The sequence below is a fragment of the Barbus barbus genome (genome assembly GCF_936440315.1).
Source record: "Barbus barbus genome assembly, chromosome: 6".
Taxonomy (NCBI): Eukaryota; Metazoa; Chordata; class Actinopteri; order Cypriniformes; family Cyprinidae; genus Barbus; species Barbus barbus.
The window spans coordinates 27,221,664-27,239,102 of record NC_136734.1 but is presented as its reverse complement, the minus strand read 5'-3'; the positions used below and the strand labels follow the sequence as shown (position 1 = coordinate 27,239,102).

Here is a 17,439-nt window from a genome sequence, read left to right as displayed (position 1 = left end):
TTTTGATAATTTTCCTATTTAAAACTTGACACTTCTGTACTTACATCGTCTACTAAGACTGACGGAAAATGAAAAGTTGTGATTTTATAGGCCGATATTACACAGCGCCTGAAAGTAGTCCCCGCTAGGTATCTAGTTATGATATAGCTGAGGACTACTTTCAGGCGCTGTGTAATATCATTGCGCCTGCTGCACCCACGGTACGGCAGCAAAGTTCCTTGATTATTACTTGATTATTTACGAATGTATTCAAAAACGGTAAAACTCAACTGTTTAATTCTAGGGGAGTTGTAAAATGAGCCTATTTTCCAAAAAAGTGGAGTGTTCCTTTAATTTTTCCATTAAATCATCAAGTTCAATAACAGCATTATTTTTAATTTGCTTGTTTTTGGGATTTTATCATATTTTGTAGTAAATTAATTTCTGAAGCTCAGTGTCTTTTTTGTGTGATGGTTTCAGGCACATAACCCAAAAGGTAAAATAAAAGAGGAGTAGACAAAAAAAAAAAATGTGTATGCTCAAAAAAACAGAAAAGAACAGAAAAATTGGCAGCACTTTAGTAAACTTATCTCGTTTGCTCCAGCAGTTTCCCTGGTTATAAAGCATGTGTTAACAGCTGCCTAATATGAGGAACATAACATGTACCTATTCACCCAATATAGTCTGATGGTGATACCTAAAAGTTACAGGCCAGAAAGCCGGCCGAGTTAATGTCCTAGCACCTTGACCTCTTATTACTGTTTTAAAGTTTATTGGCAGCCATTCCACTGCAATGCAACCTCTTACGACCTCCCATAACGTTCATGAGTGTTCTGAATTGAGCTCAAACATCATCTGCAAGACAGATGATTTGTACCTGAGTCCGACGCTACAGCAACACATCAGCCAAGTTAGCATTAGCAACACTCTGGCTAATTTGCCTTATCCTGAAACACAGCTTTAATATGCTCGGCACATGCTAATGCTATTTATCTCCACAGATAGGACTAGCACACACGTACCATTCATCATCTTAATTGTGATTAATATTCAAATATCCTGGAGTGCTAAATGAGCTCCTTGGTTCAGCGTTTTCTCTTTAAATAAATTTCACTAGTTTGCCAATTAATATAATGCATAGGACGAGAAGGAACTAATCCTTGTCCGCAAGGAACTAAATTAGAACCTAGTCTGACACGGAAGCAAAAGTAGAATTCGTAAAATATACAGTACGGCAAATATCACCAAAGTCAAGATAGTTTGACATTTTGATTTTTATGCATTTACTTAATGCATATTTTAACGTTGTAAACAGATGTGAGATGATTCAAACATATTTCCATGCTGACTTGTATTTACTGGGGAAAAAGTATTTATGGTGGTTGTTTGGGCAGAGTTACAGGCAAATTTAATTTCATATATCACCATTAGTTGCGCATATTCTTGGCAGATGCTTTCCAGACAAAACAACTTTCAAGAAAGGCCAAATGTTGTATTGCGATGATTTCATCAGCCGGTAGGAACGGATGAAATGTAAAGACTAAACCATAATGTGCTGATGAAAACCAGTATGATTACTGTGCTCTCAGTGCATTAAGTTTCTGTCTCTTCTTGGCCAACTAGTCTGTTGTGGACCAAATCCCTCATGTTTCCTATCCCTCAATGACTCTTGACTGCATTCAGACACATGCAAAAAAGCCTTTGCTGTCTGTCGAGTTCAACAACGAAGGAATGACGTGCTTAACTGTATATTTCTTGTTTTATATATATGAAGTAAATAATCAAATAGTTGTTATTTGGGCCGATGAGTTGTGTTCTGACATCAGTTTGTTGTTTTCACGTTCTTTTTATCTTTTGACTGTTGCATGGAAAGAGAGAAACAGAGAGAAGGAGAGTTTGTTTTAGTCAGAGAAGATCTGTGTGACAGTCTTAAGCTATTCCAGGAAAACAAGAAATGCGATCATCTCAAACACAAACACATAGAAATCAAGGAATGGAAAGAGATTTGTATTTTAAGAATATAATATCAGGTTTTTATAAACAAGATCAGCCATTGTCCAAATGAAATTTGCTGAAACAGTGATTCCACTCTGCTGGGTTGAGTTTTGCACGCCTAGCCTGGCAGTCTGACCATATCCACAGAGATCTGCGTGTGTGTGTGTGTGTGTGTATGACACATGGACGTAACGTCAAGCTGGTTTATACAGTCATATAAATAATCTTATCTAACTTCATACACACACCTCATCAAAACTCTAAACACTTACGGTCTCCCAAGATGATACCAAGATGAGCTTATAAGTCTGGCTGTCAGCAGTGCCGCCTGAGTCTCATATACAATGTATAACAGCATTAGCATAAATGGACTGATGATTGGTGAATTTCACAGTGTTCTGCTGAGAATTTGGTCCTTGGGTGCAGATTTGTCAAAAGGTTTCCACAGAAAACAGTATGCAGTGGCGGTTCATGAACTCGTCTGTTTAAGGGCACTATTTCAGAAACGAAATCTAAATGACTACAGTTCATCGGCCTTTGCAAATTTGAAGAAGTCCACTTCACAACATGGCAATAACAATAAAAGTCTTGACCCGTAGATCACCTCTCTGTGAGAGAGAAAAAAAAAATGATTCATATGGGTCAAGGCTCATTTGGAACAGGGTTTGGTCGTGTTGCACATCCTGAATAAATCTTGGGTTTTCCCAATAAGTTGCACAAATCTTGTTGATTTATAAGAACCTCTTTCTTGCTTGTTTTCAGGCCCCTCAGAGTTTTTCCAGTTGCCTTGAACCTAAAAAATACACAACAACTCAATCTTAAAACCCTCATTTATATATTCTTAATGTAATGTGAATTGCTGCTGCAATGCATTTGGAAAGTAATCCCTGAATTAGAGTTTCTAGTTTGTCCACCACCATTATGAAATGCAGTGAGCAGAACGACAGAGTCCAGCCAAGACTTTAGGCAGCCAGGCTCCGAGAAAATTATAAATCATTTTGGTTCGGTCTTTTATTTTTGGATTACAAATGATCATATTTATGTGTATTTATGCATATGCACTTTTTAAGTATAAATGCTCTAATTATCAGGCACACCTTATTTTAACCTCAACAAATCCTTTTTGGAAGACGCTCAAAATATGAATGCAGTGCATTCAGTTGCTGTTTGAATAAACAAACATAAACTCTCTCATTAGAGAGATGCACTGGACGGTTCATGACCTCTCATCTGTTTTATATGCCGTTGGATACGTTGTGTGTGCCGGCCGAGGGGCGAACAGGCAGTATTTGCTGTGAACGTGTGTGTGTGTGTGTGTGAGTGGTATTTAGGGTGAGCATGTGGTGTGGTATTTAGGTCACATTTCCAGCAGGCTGGTTTTCCAGCGTCAGACAGAATTTAAGAGCGAGTTTCAGCGAGTTCTGGACGAGCGTTTCAAACTCTGAGTTAGGAAGTAAAGCAGGTTCCTCATGTTTGCTATCATGTCCATGCGGCTTCATCATAAATACATTAAGATTTAATAGGCAGTGGAGCAGGCCGCTTCCAGATGAACCTCTGTGACTACGGCCCCACTTTTCATACAGTCACCCTCCTTAAAACTCACAGACACACACAAAAAATATGACTGACTTGTGCAAGTTTGTGTCTGTTAAGTGAATTTCTGTTTCTAAGACTCGCACACCCAATTAATGATTTACAGTTTAGGATTTAATGTTGGCATGATACTAATAACATTTCAGAGACAAGTTTGTGCACTTGTGTAGATGTAAGAATAATATGATATGATTTAGTGCAGCTAAATCTTTTTTTTTTTTTTGCACACATTTCGTGTGTGTGTGTGTGTGTGTGCATGTTTATAAAGATGCACAAAGTCTCCTGTGAGGGCTAAGTTTAGGTGTAGGGTTGGTGTAGGGCAATAGCACACACAGTTTGTTCAGTATAAAAACCATTACGCCTATGGAGAGTCCCCATAAACCACAAAAACCAACATGTGTGTGTGTGTGTGTGTGTGTGTGTGTGCGTGTGTGCGTGTGTGTGTTTCAGGTCTAATCTAAGGTAATATGTGACCCTGGACCACAAAACCAGTCATAAGGGTACATTTTTTTAAATTGAGATTTATACATCATCTGAAAGCTGAATAAATCATCTTTCCATTTATGTATGGTTTGTTATGATAGGAAAATATTGGGCCGAGATACAACTATTTGGAAATCTGGAATCTGAGGGTGCAAAAAAAATCAAAGTACTGAGAAAATCATCTTTAAATTTGTCCAAATGAAGTCCGTAGCAATGCATATTACTAATCAAAAATTAAGTTTTGATATATTTACGGCAGGAATTTTACAAGATTATCTTTACTTAATAACCTAATTATTTTTGGCTTATAAGAAAAATCGATAATTTTGACCCATACAATGTATTGTTGGCTATTGCTACAAATATTCTCGTGCTACTTATGACTGGTTTTGTGGTCCAGGGTCACATATATTGGTATTAAATTATTTTACATAATTATAGTAATGACTTAATTGAACATATACCTGGAGAAAAAAAAAAAATATATATATATATATATACACACGCGTGTGTGTGTGTGTATTTGTGCACTGAGTTTCTAAAGTTTTCAGGTATTCAGGTAAAAAAAAAAAAGAAAGAAAGAGAGAGAGTGGCTACTCTACTGACATAGACAAATGAGAGGACATGAATGAAACCACCCTGAACCCCCCCCCCCCCCCCCCCCCCCCAACAGATCACTGGGAATTAGAGTGAGTTAGGAGGCAGAAAGAGCAGAGAGACAGTGAGAGAAAGAGAGCTCTCCTGCTGCGCCTACACCGAGAAGGGAGAGAGGAGAGAGTGGAGGAAACAGTGATTTAGAGGAGCAAAAACTTGTTTCTACAGAGCTCGTTAAAAAATAATTAACAATTAAACCATGTAAAATAGAGGAAGAGAATAAAATAACTGTATATTCCCTCAACCTCCATCTCTGTCTGTCTCTCACTCTCCAGGCATCAATCTCTCCTTCTCTGCTTTGCTAGGTAGCAGACGTTATAGTTCAATATTTATGTTACTCCCGACTGCGGCTCTCTGAACTCTTACAGCGCCACATATGAAGCATTCTCCTGCGTCTTGAGTGTACACAAACATACCCAGAGAGAGACCAATGGCAGACAAAACACAACTCTTTATGTGTGAGTCTGTTTACATATGAGGGTTTAAGCTATAGTTTGGAGGGGGGGGGGGGGGGGGTGATTGTCTTGAGACGTTAGATAAATCTGACAAAACCTCATTTTGGGGAGAATGGGCAAAGTTGTCAAATGGAATTATATTCTTAATAATCTATATATACTGTATGTTATATTGATTTAAAAATTCAGTAAAAACAATAATATTTTAAAACAAGATCGCAATTTAAAATAACTGTTTTAATATATTTTAAAATAATTTATTCCTGTGAATTTTCAGCAGTCATTATTCCAATCTTCAGTGTCAGAAATCTTTATAATATGCTGATTTGGTGCTCAAGAAACATTTTTTGTTATGTTAAAAACATCTGCGCTGCTTAATATTTTTGTGGAAAGCATTTATTTGAAACAGGAATCTAGTCACTTTTGATCAATAGAATGATTCCTTGCTGAATAAAATTATTGCTTTTTAAAAAAATCGCTGATCACAATCTTTCAAACAGTCATTTATGTTATTGTAAAAACATATATAAAGATTCATAGAGAGTTTATATAATATCTAATATATGATAAATATATAATGAATGCATGATAATGAGGCCTGTTTATTACACGCTCACATTTTATTGTTAGGCCTGCATATTTACTTTTGTAAATTTTTCAAATGCATCTGAAGTAACCTCTATTTTAAAAAGCTGTTGAGAATTTTGAAATGTGAAGTTATGAGGAAGTTTGTGTGCCTGGAAACAGGAGGACACCATTTCTTAGGATAATAATCAAGTGTGATCTGATGGCAGCTGCAGGGAGCAGTTCAGTGTTGGAGTCTGATTGGATTACTGACGAGACGAGAGATCTCAGGCTTAATTGTTCTCTACCATTTATCGATGCATCATCAAACAGATGATAAAATAAAATCAATCTTTCACAGAATTACGTACATCTTCCCTTCTCTTTCTTTCTTTCTTTCTGTTTTCAAGTCTTTGCACTGTTGTCTAACTTCACCCGTTGAACTCCCTCCTCCGGTTCTTTCTGTAGAATCTCTCTCTCCCTCCCTCTGGGGGCTGTAATAGTAGCAGATAGGAGCTTGCAGAGCCCACGGCATTTACCCAGAATGCACTAGGGGTGAGTGGGCAGTAAATCTAATATCAGTCTTGTGCAGATTGATCACCTGTCACATGACTTGCCTAATACTCTCTAAGTCTCTCCTTGTGTATCGGTCTCGCACACACTAAACTTGAGTTATATATTAGTGAATATAGTAAATTGTATGTCTTTCCTAAATATAAATATAATTATATCTCTTTTGCTGAACTACTTTGTCATGATCATCATTACATCTGTAAGAACTTCTCAACCCCACCCTAATGGTCAAAATAGCTGTATGGCACATTTTGTATCATAGTTCAAAAGGCTTATTGGAAATACGAGTGTCTACCTACATTTTTGCAGAACTCCAAATACTGCAGTTTCTAGCTTTTCACACAAATTATGATTACGGGGTAGATAATTGATTAATAGACTTATTTTTACTACAATACTATTTATATAGTGCATGATTTGTAAACAAATACATTTTGATGTCTGCATCACATATTCCCCCCCGTATATGGCTTTTCTGAATTTAGTAAACTTGCTCTGTAGCTCACCTGATACAGCATTGCATTTGTGATATAGAGTGTTGGAAGAGCAAAAGACTTGTAGAAGCAAGTTAAAATGGCACGGTTGCTTCAGAAAATGTGTTTTTATCTTATGTTTGCTTTTGTTAACATCAGTTTGGTTCAGACAAAAATTAAATTGCATTATGAATTAGAAATATGGTTCAAATTCTTATATATAATGCTAACCCAGATCAAAATAGCAGACAAAAGACGATAAACATTTTCCAGAAACGCCAACAGACATAAGACAGAATGCTTTCCGTACTCCAGCCACTGACTGACTATAGACTCACTGAAAGTTTAATGCGCTGAAGTCAAACAAGAGTGTTTGTGTGCGAGTCTTGAGTGGACAGGGACAGATACCCAGAGGCATTATGAAATATTTTGACAGAGCGTCACTCACTGAGACAGCTTTTTGTGTTTGAAACAGCAGCACAGTTTGTTTTTGTGTATTCGAGATAGAAAAACTGACATATAGCATGAGTACATTGAACAGAAAGCGACTGCTTCAAACACACATGAACACTCTAATTTCATTCATTCTCTCTTACTGTGTCTTTCACGCAGACAAGCAGTCAGAAACACAAAGAGACGAGCGGCTTCCATAGGAAAAAACTTTATTTATCCTTTTAAAACGCTTTCTGAGGGCTGAGACTTGGCTTTAGTGTCATATATTGGAGAATTCTGAGGACACTGTGTGAATTCTACCAAAACCAAAAAAAAAAACGCTGTCGCCACAGGGGCATCAGCACTGCCAACACATACATCAAAACTTAAATCAATAATACTGAAATCTGCAACAAAATCTTAGTAAAAGAAAATTATAACAATAATAATGTAGTTCACTGAATAATAATAAAAAAAAAAAAAAATCAGCAACAGCAGGAGGAAACATTGTGCAGCACAAGCTTTTTTTGTGAACGTTTTTTATGGGAGTCGCGGTTGGCCTAAGGCCTCAGCACTGCACTGACCCGCTCTATGAACAAGTAAATTTTGTGAAAGAGTGGATGAACTGTGTGTGATGGGATGGATCTAGGCCAGAGAAAAGGTTTTCTCATTAGATTTGTCTCTCTCATAATATTGTGATAATCCTTACAGGGTCAAAAGTCACCACCAATCTGTCGCTTTGCCTGAGGGGGGAGTGTGTGTACAAGTGTGTGTGTGTGTGTGTCTGTTTGCGTGAATGCTTGGGTTTTAAGTAAGTTCTCCTTAAATAAGTCAACCTCACTGGGAGAAATGTTATTAACAGATGTCAGTAAGATCCACACAATGTCACAGGTGTCTGACCGCAGCATTGGAGAGGAAAGCCTCAAGTCTGATCTGATAAACAAGATGGCTGACTTTTTTTTTTTCACCTTATTGTTATGGTACAGACAATCGTCAAAGGAAGCGTATGCCTCACAGCTGTTAAGAGTGCCACAAACCAAATATGTAAGCTAAGCTGCAAAAAGCCTCCAGCAAAAGAATAAGATCCCACTACAGCGGTGCTCATCCATAAAACTACACAAACTATTCACAGCTTTTGCTGTTAAACATGTACAGAGAGAGCCACTGTTTATGGTAAAATTGGGGTCAACATTTGTTAATGCACTGCAAAAAAAACTTTTAATTTTTTTTCCAGTAAAAATATCTAAATATTTAGGACTGTATTTATTTAAGCATAAATCTCACCAAAATCTCTTAGATTTCTCTGAAACTAAGATTACATACATGTATTGTCATTTTGCTTTCAGATCAATCCTTTTTAAGAGATGCTTAGATATTTGTACTGGAAAACAAGACAAAATTACTGTGCAAGAAAATGATTTTGTTGCAGTGTGATACCGCGACTGATCCACTTTAATAAGCTGACTGGTACGGTCAGTGCACCCATGTGCATTTCTATGGGTAAAAAAAAAAACAAAGCCATGAATTTCAAAAAGTGCTTTTCTAAGGTAACACATAAACACACATAAATAATTAGTTTAGTTGCACAAGCTGTTGCTGGTTTAGTTTTGTTAAAGTAGTTTGCTGGTGCTTGCCCTGTATCTGATGGTGTTTATATATATATATGCATGTATATTGTGTGCTATAAGAATGACTGGTGAGTCAGTCAGTAAGAGTGTGTGTGTGTGTATTTAGGCATTTCTTGAGTAATAACTCTCTCTCTCCTCTTTTCCTCCTTTATGAACTATGTCATGGAATATTTGACCTGGTTCTTCCATCACAGCATTTGTAAAAATGAAACAAAACAAAAATACCACCATCCCCTTGTGAAACAGGGAAGATAAAGTGTGTGTCAGTGTGTGTGCATGTGAAGGGACTTGTATGTCTTTTTGCTGCTTTAGGCTGACCTTTTAAAGCCCGTTGTACAGGGACCTCTAAGTCTCCTTAATCAAAAACCAACCGAAACGGGAAAAAAAGTAAAATAAAAAGAGAAAACCATGAGACAGGAAACCTTTTACTTACAAAATGTCTTTTTCCAAAAAAGACTATTTACAAAAGCTTTTGCATTTTCAAAAATCCTAATTATATTTTCATTAACAGGGTCTCTAATAAACTGGAACTTTATATCAAAATTATTTCCCCAGCATACATTATTTACATAATCTCGGGCCTTAGAAACTAAATTAAGAAGAAACGACAATAAAAAACAACAGCAATAAACCCTAATTGAAATATCATTTTAAAAATCTATTTTACGAGAAAGCTACAGAGAAATATTGGGCTTCCTCTGATTGGCTGCGCTGGAAGCCAGATGCAAATGCTGCTAATTTTAAATTAGCATAGGCGTAAACACACCTGCCGCCACTGTTTGCAGTTTATCATTTCACGTGCAGTCCATATAAAAATAGATCTAGCACTGGATTTTCCAGGATGATACGTTGAGCTTGTTTTGATTCTCTGATTCGTGGATGTTTTTTTTTTTTTTTTTCTGTGTGTTTGTATGCAAACAGGGATAATTTATGTGCATATCTGAGAGGAGGGAGAGGTGAAGGCATAATTTCACATGTTCTGTATGTCGATGGATTTTTGGCTTGTGCATGGGACTCAACATACACACGGTCATACTGGTAGAGTCCATATCTACATCCAAACAGACAAAAAAAAAATTTGTTAGTGGACTAAATTATGCAATGTTACGCGTTAGCATGTCTGTGACTGAAAAGAGGTCATAGGCTCATGGTGTAGAGGCAAACCCCTAAAGATGTTTTTGACCTACAAACCTTTGGGAAAATAATAATGACAAGATACAAATATTATTCAGCACTTCACGCATCCCTAACAACAGATAGCAAATAACTACTTGTGTTCGGCTGAGAGGAGAGAGAATTTCAACTGAAACAATTCTCAAATGAACAAAAAGCAGACCGGGAGTTCTGGAAGGTCTGACACTGGTGTTTACATATTAAATTCCCTATTTCACTCGCTCGCTTTTCCACAGAGAAGCTGTTTGTTACTGACCCGTGAACACCAAAGTGTGTACGAGTACAAGTGTGTGTGTTTTTGTTCAATTGCCTCTACAGCATGTAAAATGAATGAGTGTCTGGAGAGACGCAAGGAACTGAGAGGACATATTGAGTGTGTGAGGAAGAGAGCGGCATTCTTAACAGTGTTTAAGACATTTTCTTTGAGCGAGACACTGTGAAAGCTGCAAGAATCGATACCGATAAAAACAAAACACTGTGATGGAGTGAGAGAAGAAAAACAGACAACAAAACTAAGCTAAGAGTCGTAACGGTACAAAAAAACACACAAATGAGAGCTTCCTGCTTTGTGATGTCACTCTAGCGTTCCTCTGTGATTGGTTGTCAGCTGTTCTTCAACAGTTGAAGTCCGTGCCTGAGTGCCATGCAATTTGGGGAGGTTTTCCTGCCGTTTCACACACATCGAGAGCGACCGGCACGCACACGTACACACAGTGTAGTGTTCGGAAAAGGGACGGAGGGAAGGAAATCTGAGAGTAATGTCATCCGCATAGTCTTTTTCATTCCTCTTTTCCACTTCTCCCTCTCCATCCTCTTGCACACGGAGCAGATGGGGTTAGGTAATGAAAAAAAGATTCAGGATACCTTACAAAAACGAGTTCTTATTGCGGTTGCTTCGCTCGCGTTCTCTCAGACTTTGTAGTAGATATTGGCAGGGCTCTGGGGTGGCATTTCCTGCACTATGTAGACGGGGTGCCCATAGTCTCCGCTCACTTTTTCATAGTGTGGACAGTAGTTATTCTCTGTTGTCCGCAGGGGGATGATGATGTCACTCGGTTCTGAGCCGGCCTGGGCGGCTCCTTTGGGTGTGGCCAGAGTGCTGAGTGACAGGGCAGTCCCGCCCCTTGGCTGTGAATGCTTGCGGGTTCTCTTGCGAAGCTTGAGGAGCAAGACGATGAGGATGATGATGATGAGGAGGAAGATGACACAGCCAGCTCCAATGGCAGCAAAGAGGGCTGGTTTGGAGCCGAAAATTCCATCCACCGACCCAGGACTGTTATCCTGGTTTCTTGTGTCTAAAAGGAAAAAAAAAAACGGACATTATGAGTGATGCACACTCGTTTCTCTTTCATTGTTAACTATCAGTAAGAAGGATGTCAGCAACACACACTCTCATTATCAGTGTTTAGAGTCACTCTCTGTTGTCTGAGGCAAAGATAACCGAGGATGGCTGTAGAAACAAACTTCTGAGTTTGTTAGCATTGGCACTGAGCTACTTTTAAAGTAAATAAAACCGTTGCTGCATTTATTGTTGCGCTGCCAGCTGAAACAGCTACCGATGACTACTGCAGCTAAATAGGCATTATGAATACACATTTTTCCTTGACAATAAAATCCATGTTGTCAAATATATTTAATGGCAGTACAAAGCTAAACAACACACACCCAGATTGGAATAATCCTTTCAAATGGTAGTCCAGCAATGAACAATACAGACTGTGTATTTAAATGGCATACATAAAATTTAAGCAGCATAGCATTTGTAGTTTAATAGATGGGATGGGTCACGATGGTCAACTAATCGTCAAATTAGTTGATTAGTGAGGTTTGCTATCTACACTACCATTCAAGCGTTTAGGGGTTGCTAAGATTTTTTTTTATTTGTTTTTGAAAGAAGTCTCTTATGCTCATCAAAACTGCATTTAAATGTCATTTACTCCTGATGGCAAGCTGATTTTTCAGCAGATTTTATCCAGTCTTTAGTGTCACGTGATCCTTCAGAAATCATGCTAAGATACTGATTTGGTTCTCAAGAAACATTTCTTGCAATTATCAATGTTGAAAAAAGTTGTTCTGCTTAATATTTTTGTGAAAACAATTTTAAAAGAAAAATTACTGACCCCAAACTTTGGAACAGTAGTTCCCTATCAGTCGGTCACTCCGAGTCACGTCGGTGACCGACGAATTGGGATCTCGCTTAGAGAGACCAATCCCCTACGAGAGTATCTAAACAAGCCAATGGATATTGGCATGCGATTATTGCATCCAGCTGCCGCTAATCACAGCGTGAGTATAATTAGGCAGCGGGTGCAGCGCATATTCAGCTTTTCGCTTCGGAGCCGAGCGTTCTTCGTTCTGCTCCTGACCAAATCTTCAAAGTGTCTGCAAGTCAGTGTGTTGGTGTGACGGCGCGTCAGCGGTGGTGGTCTCCCTTTGTCGAGTGGGTTGCACACATCGGATTGCACTACCCTCTGATCGTGCTGCAAGCGGCCATCTCCCCTGTGCGCTTCAGCACACTAAAAGAGTGCTTTTCTCTGAAAGAGCATTCACGGGTGGAACGTCTTTTTAAAGACGCGTCTTTTTCAAGATGCCTTTCCACCCGTGCGTTTCTGGATGCGGTCGTTACCTGGCGCCGGGTGATGGTCACGATCGTTGCCTCTCGTGTCTGGGCTTTGATCACGCTGAGGCAGCTTTCGTGGATGAGTCATGCTCTCACTGCGGGAGTATGAACATCGCGGAGTTGCGGACCAGGCTCCGTTTCCTGCAAAGGGGCGGAGTGCCCGTGCCCCTGCCTAGATCTAGGGCTCCCCCTGGCGGCAGCCGAGGGACCACTACCTCTGACAGTGGCCGGACTGGTCTTACGGTGACAGTGAGGAATTCCCCTCAGGGGGGGGTCCTTCCTGCCACCGGCACTTCGCAGCCTGTGGAGCTGCCAAGGGAGCATGCTGGACCCTCTCATGGAGTACCAGCTGTATCCTTTGGTGCTCCCCTCAGTGAGCAGATGTCAATCGCTGCATCGGAGGGTGAGTCTGCCCTCTCTGGAGATGATGATTCGGCACCGTTGCCACCCTCTGGGTGGTCAGCGGTTCCGGATTCGGATCCAGAGATGGTGGCTATGCTTGCCCGGGCCGCCGAAAGGGTCGGGCTCGAGTGGAATCCTCCACCGCGTCCCGAACCCTCTAGGTTGGACGATTGGTTTCTCGGGGTGGCTCGCGCTGGTTCTCAGGGCCCCACCCCGGTGCCTTTCTTCCCGGAGGTGCATGATGAGCTCACTAGATCATGGAAGGCACCTTTTACTGCCCGAAACCGGTCTGGTGGTTCGTCCTCCCTCACCACCCTTGATGGTGGGGTAGCGCGGGGGTATGCGGGCATCCCGCCGGTGGAGCGGTCAGTTGCGATGCAACTGTGTCCAACTACTGCTACCACTTGGCGTGGGGTTCCGTTGCTCCCCTCCCAGGCCTGTAGGCACTCGTCGGCCCTGACCGGCAGTGCGTATACGGCTTGTGGCGAAGCTGCTTCCGCCTTACACGCTATGGCGTTGTTGCAGGTCCATCAGGCTAAGGCACTGAGAGACCTGCACGAGGGTGGTCACGACCCAGAAGTTCTCAGAGAACTTCGTACCGCCACGGACCTCGCGCTACGGGCGACGAAGGTTACGGCGCGGTCTCTGGGCCGTGCGATGTCCACTATGGTGGTCCAGGAGCGCCATCTCTGGCTGTGTCTGGCGGACATGAGGGAGGCAGAAAAGAGACAGTTCTTGAACGCCCCTCTGTCCCAGGCCGGCCTTTTCGGCGACACAGTGGAGAACTTTGCCCAGCAGTTCTCCGCTGCACAGAGACAGACTGAGGCCATCAGGCACATCCTGCCCCGGCGTGCAGCTGCTGCCTCCACCCGGCCGCCGGTGGCAGCGCCTCAGCCTGCTCGTCGCCGAGGGCGGCCGCCTGCCGCCGCCCCCGCTCCCGCGCTGCAAACGCAGCAGCCTCCAGCAAAGCAGCGCCGTGGAGCCGGCCGCAGGGCAGCCGCCCCGCCCGTCCAGGCCCCCGCCAAACCTGGTGGTAAGCGTAAGAGCAAGCGGCCCTGAGACGGGCGACCCGGAGATGGGGGGGGATGCTCTTCGGGAGATGGTGAACGCACCACTCCCTCCCCCGGAGGAGGGCCGGGCGGAGAATCTTTTGTTTCTTTTTTCCCCGCCACTGACCTCTCGGTCAGTGGCACCCAAAAACTCGACAAAAGAGCAGTTTCCTCTATCTCTGGGTCCCCCGAGGGGACGGGAAGTTGTGGACGAGTCAGTCTTGATCCACACTATCCCGCCTCTCTCGCCAGTGAGCAGCTGTGGGCGGTTCGGGAGTGCGGTCAACCGTACTACCCACGCACCCTCTGCCAAAACGCAGGTTGGTGTTCCACACACGCTGACCCTGCTTCGGACCGGCAAAGAGACGCCCGAGCACGGTCCCTGCGTTTCTCCTCGCTGCCCCGCCGCGGGTACGTCAGTGGTCCCGCTGGTGCCACTTGTACGGTTTCTGGGGGCCTGGTTAGGGCTTCCCAGTCTGTCTCGTTGGCTCCGCCAGACCATCAGACTCGGCTATGCGATTCAGTTCGCCCGGCGTCCTCCCAAGTTCAGGGGCGTCCACTTCACGTCAGTGAAAGCGTTAGATGCTCCTGTCTTGCGCGCGGAGATCGCAGTCCTACTGGCGAAGGATGCGATAGAGCCGGTCCCTCCAGCCGATATGAGGTCGGGGTTTTACAGCCCCTACTTCATTGTACCCAAGAAAGGCGGTGGGTTGAGACCGATCTTGGATCTGCGTCTCTTGAACCGGGCTCTTCACAAGCTTCCGTTCAAGATGCTCACGCAGAAACGCATCTTCGGGTGCGTCCGTCCCCGAGATTGGTTTGCAGCGATCGACCTGAAGGACGCGTACTTCCATGTGTCGATCCTTCCGCGCCACAGGCCATTCCTGCGGTTTGCGTTCGAAGGACGGGCATATCAGTACAAGGTCCTGCCCTTCGGGCTGTCCCTGTCGCCCCGTGTCTTCACGAAAGTTGCGGAGGCAGCCCTAGTTCCCATGAGAGAACAGGGCGTTCGTATTCTCAACTACCTGGACGACTGGCTCATACTGGCTCAGTCTCAGGACCAGTTGTGCGAACACAGGGATTTGGTGCTCTCACACCTCAGCCAGTTGGGCCTTCGGGTCAACTGGGAAAAGAGCAAACTCTCCCCGACGCAGAGGATCTCTTTTCTCGGTATGGAGTTGGATTCGGTCAGTCAGACAGCACGCCTCACGCAGGAACGTGCTCAGTCGGTGTTGAACTGCTTGAATGCGTTCAAGAGCAGGACAGCGGCCCCACTGAAACAATTTCAGAGGCTCCTGGGGCATATGGCAGCTGCAGCGGCAGTCACGCCGCTGGGGCTGCTTCATATGAGGCCGCTTCAACACTGGCTCCATGGCCGAGTCCCGAGGTGGGCGTGGCAACGCGGCACTCACCGGGTCCAAGTCACACCGGCCTGTCGCCAAACCCTCACCCCGTGGTCAGACCTTTCGTTTCTGCGGGCAGGAGTGCCCCTGGAACAGGTCTCCAGGCATGCTGTGGTTTTCACGGATGCCTCCACCACCGGCTGGGGTGCCACGTTCGACGGGCTTGCAGTGTCGGGGGTTTGGACGGGCCCCCAACTGCACTGGCACATCAATTGCCTAGAGTTGCTAGCGGTACGTCTGGCCTTGATCCGTCTCAGAAGGCGCTTACGAGGCAAACACGTACTGGTCCGCACGGACAACACTGCGACCGTTGCGTACATCAACCGACAAGGTGGTCTGCGCTCCCGTCGCATGTCGCAACTCGCCCGCCACCTCCTCCTCTGGAGTCAGAAGCATCTGAGGTCGCTTCGTGCCATTCATATTCCGGGCTTGCTCAACCGGGCAGCCGACGAGCTGTCACGAGCTGCGCTCCCCGGAGAGTGGAGACTCCATCCCCAGACGGTCCAGCTGATTTGGAGACGTTTCGGACCCGCTCAGGTAGACCTGTTTGCTTCTCTAGAAACCTCTCATTGCCAGATGTTTTACTCCCTGACCGAGGGAACACTCGGCACGGATGCACTGGCACACAGCTGGCCGCGGGGCCTTCGCAAGTATGCATTTCCCCCAGTGAGCCTTCTCGCACAAACAATATGCAAGATCAGGGAGGACGAGGAGCAGGTCCTGCTCGTGGCGCCGTACTGGCCCACTCGGACTTGGTTCTCAGAACTAATGCTCCTCGTGACAGCCCCTCCTTGGCAGATTCCTCTGAGGAAGGATCTACTGACTCAGAGACGGGGCACCTTATGGCACCCGCGTCCAGACCTCTGGAAGCTACATGTCTGGTCCCTGGACGGGACGCGGAGGTTCTAGGTGACCTACCCAAAGGGGTAGTTGACACCATCACTTCGGCTAGAGCGCCGTCCACGAGACAGGCCTACGCCTTGAAATGGAACCTGTTCGTCGAGTGGTGTTCTTCTCACCGAGAAGACCCCCGAAACTGCCCGATCAGAGTCGTGCTTTCCTTTTTGCAGCAGGGGTTGGAGCGAAGGCTGTCTCCCTCCACCCTTAAAGTCTATGTGGCTGCGATTGCTGCCAACCATGACCCCGTGGAAGGGAAGTCGGTGGGTAAGCATGACTTGGTCATCAGGTTCCTTAGGGGGGCGAGAAGGTTAAATCCTCCACGGCCCCCCTCTATACCCTCTTGGGACCTGTCTCTGGTGCTCAAAGCACTACAGCAGGCCCCATTTGAGCCTTTGCAGTCAGTTGAGCTGCAGTTTCTTTCAATGAAGACTCTGCTCCTGCTTGCATTGGCCTCCATCAAGAGGGTAGGGGACCTGCACGCATTTTCGGTCGACGATTCGTGCCTAGAGTTCGGGCCGGCTGACTCCCAGGTAATCCTGAGGCCCCGGCCTGGCTACGTGCCCAAGGTTCCCACTACTCCCTTCAGGGACCAGGTGGTGAGCCTGCAGGCGCTGCCCTCGGAGGAGGCAGACCCAGCCCTTGCTTTGCTTTGTCCCATCCGAGCGCTAAGATGCTACGTTGACAGGACACAAAGCTTCAGGACCTCAGACCAGCTCTTTGTCTGTCACGGAGGCCGGCAGAAGGGGAAGGCCGTCTCCAAGCAGAGGATGGCCCACTGGATAGTGGACGCCATCACCCTGGCTTATCAGGTACAGGGTGTGCCCTGCCCGTTCAGGTTGAGAGCTCACTCTACTAGAGCTGTTGCATCCTCCTGGGCGTTGGCTCGTGGCGCCTCGCTGGCAGATATTTGTAGAGCTGCGGGCTGGGCGACCCCTAACACGTTCGCTAGGTTCTATAGCCTTCGTGTGGAACCGGTTTCCTCCTGTGTTCTCACCTCAAACGGGTAGAAGCACTGAGAGGTTCCGTTTTCGGGTCGGCTTGCTAAAACTGCTCCAGAGAGTCC

The 17,439-nt window shown here is 44.5% G+C and overlaps 1 protein-coding gene across 1 annotated transcript in view; it reads right to left on the bottom strand.

Moving 5' to 3' along the window:
- Positions 1-7,416: 7,416 nt before the first annotated feature.
- The window catches only part of LOC306871819 (ephrin-B1-like), a 42,042-nt gene continuing 32,019 nt past the window's right edge, over positions 7,417-17,439 (bottom strand). The window contains exon 5 of the mRNA XM_079419992.1: positions 7,417-11,297. Within this exon, the coding sequence (XP_079276118.1) occupies positions 10,912-11,297 (386 nt within the window). The 3' untranslated portion in view covers positions 7,417-10,911. The remainder of the gene's footprint in view (positions 11,298-17,439) is intronic.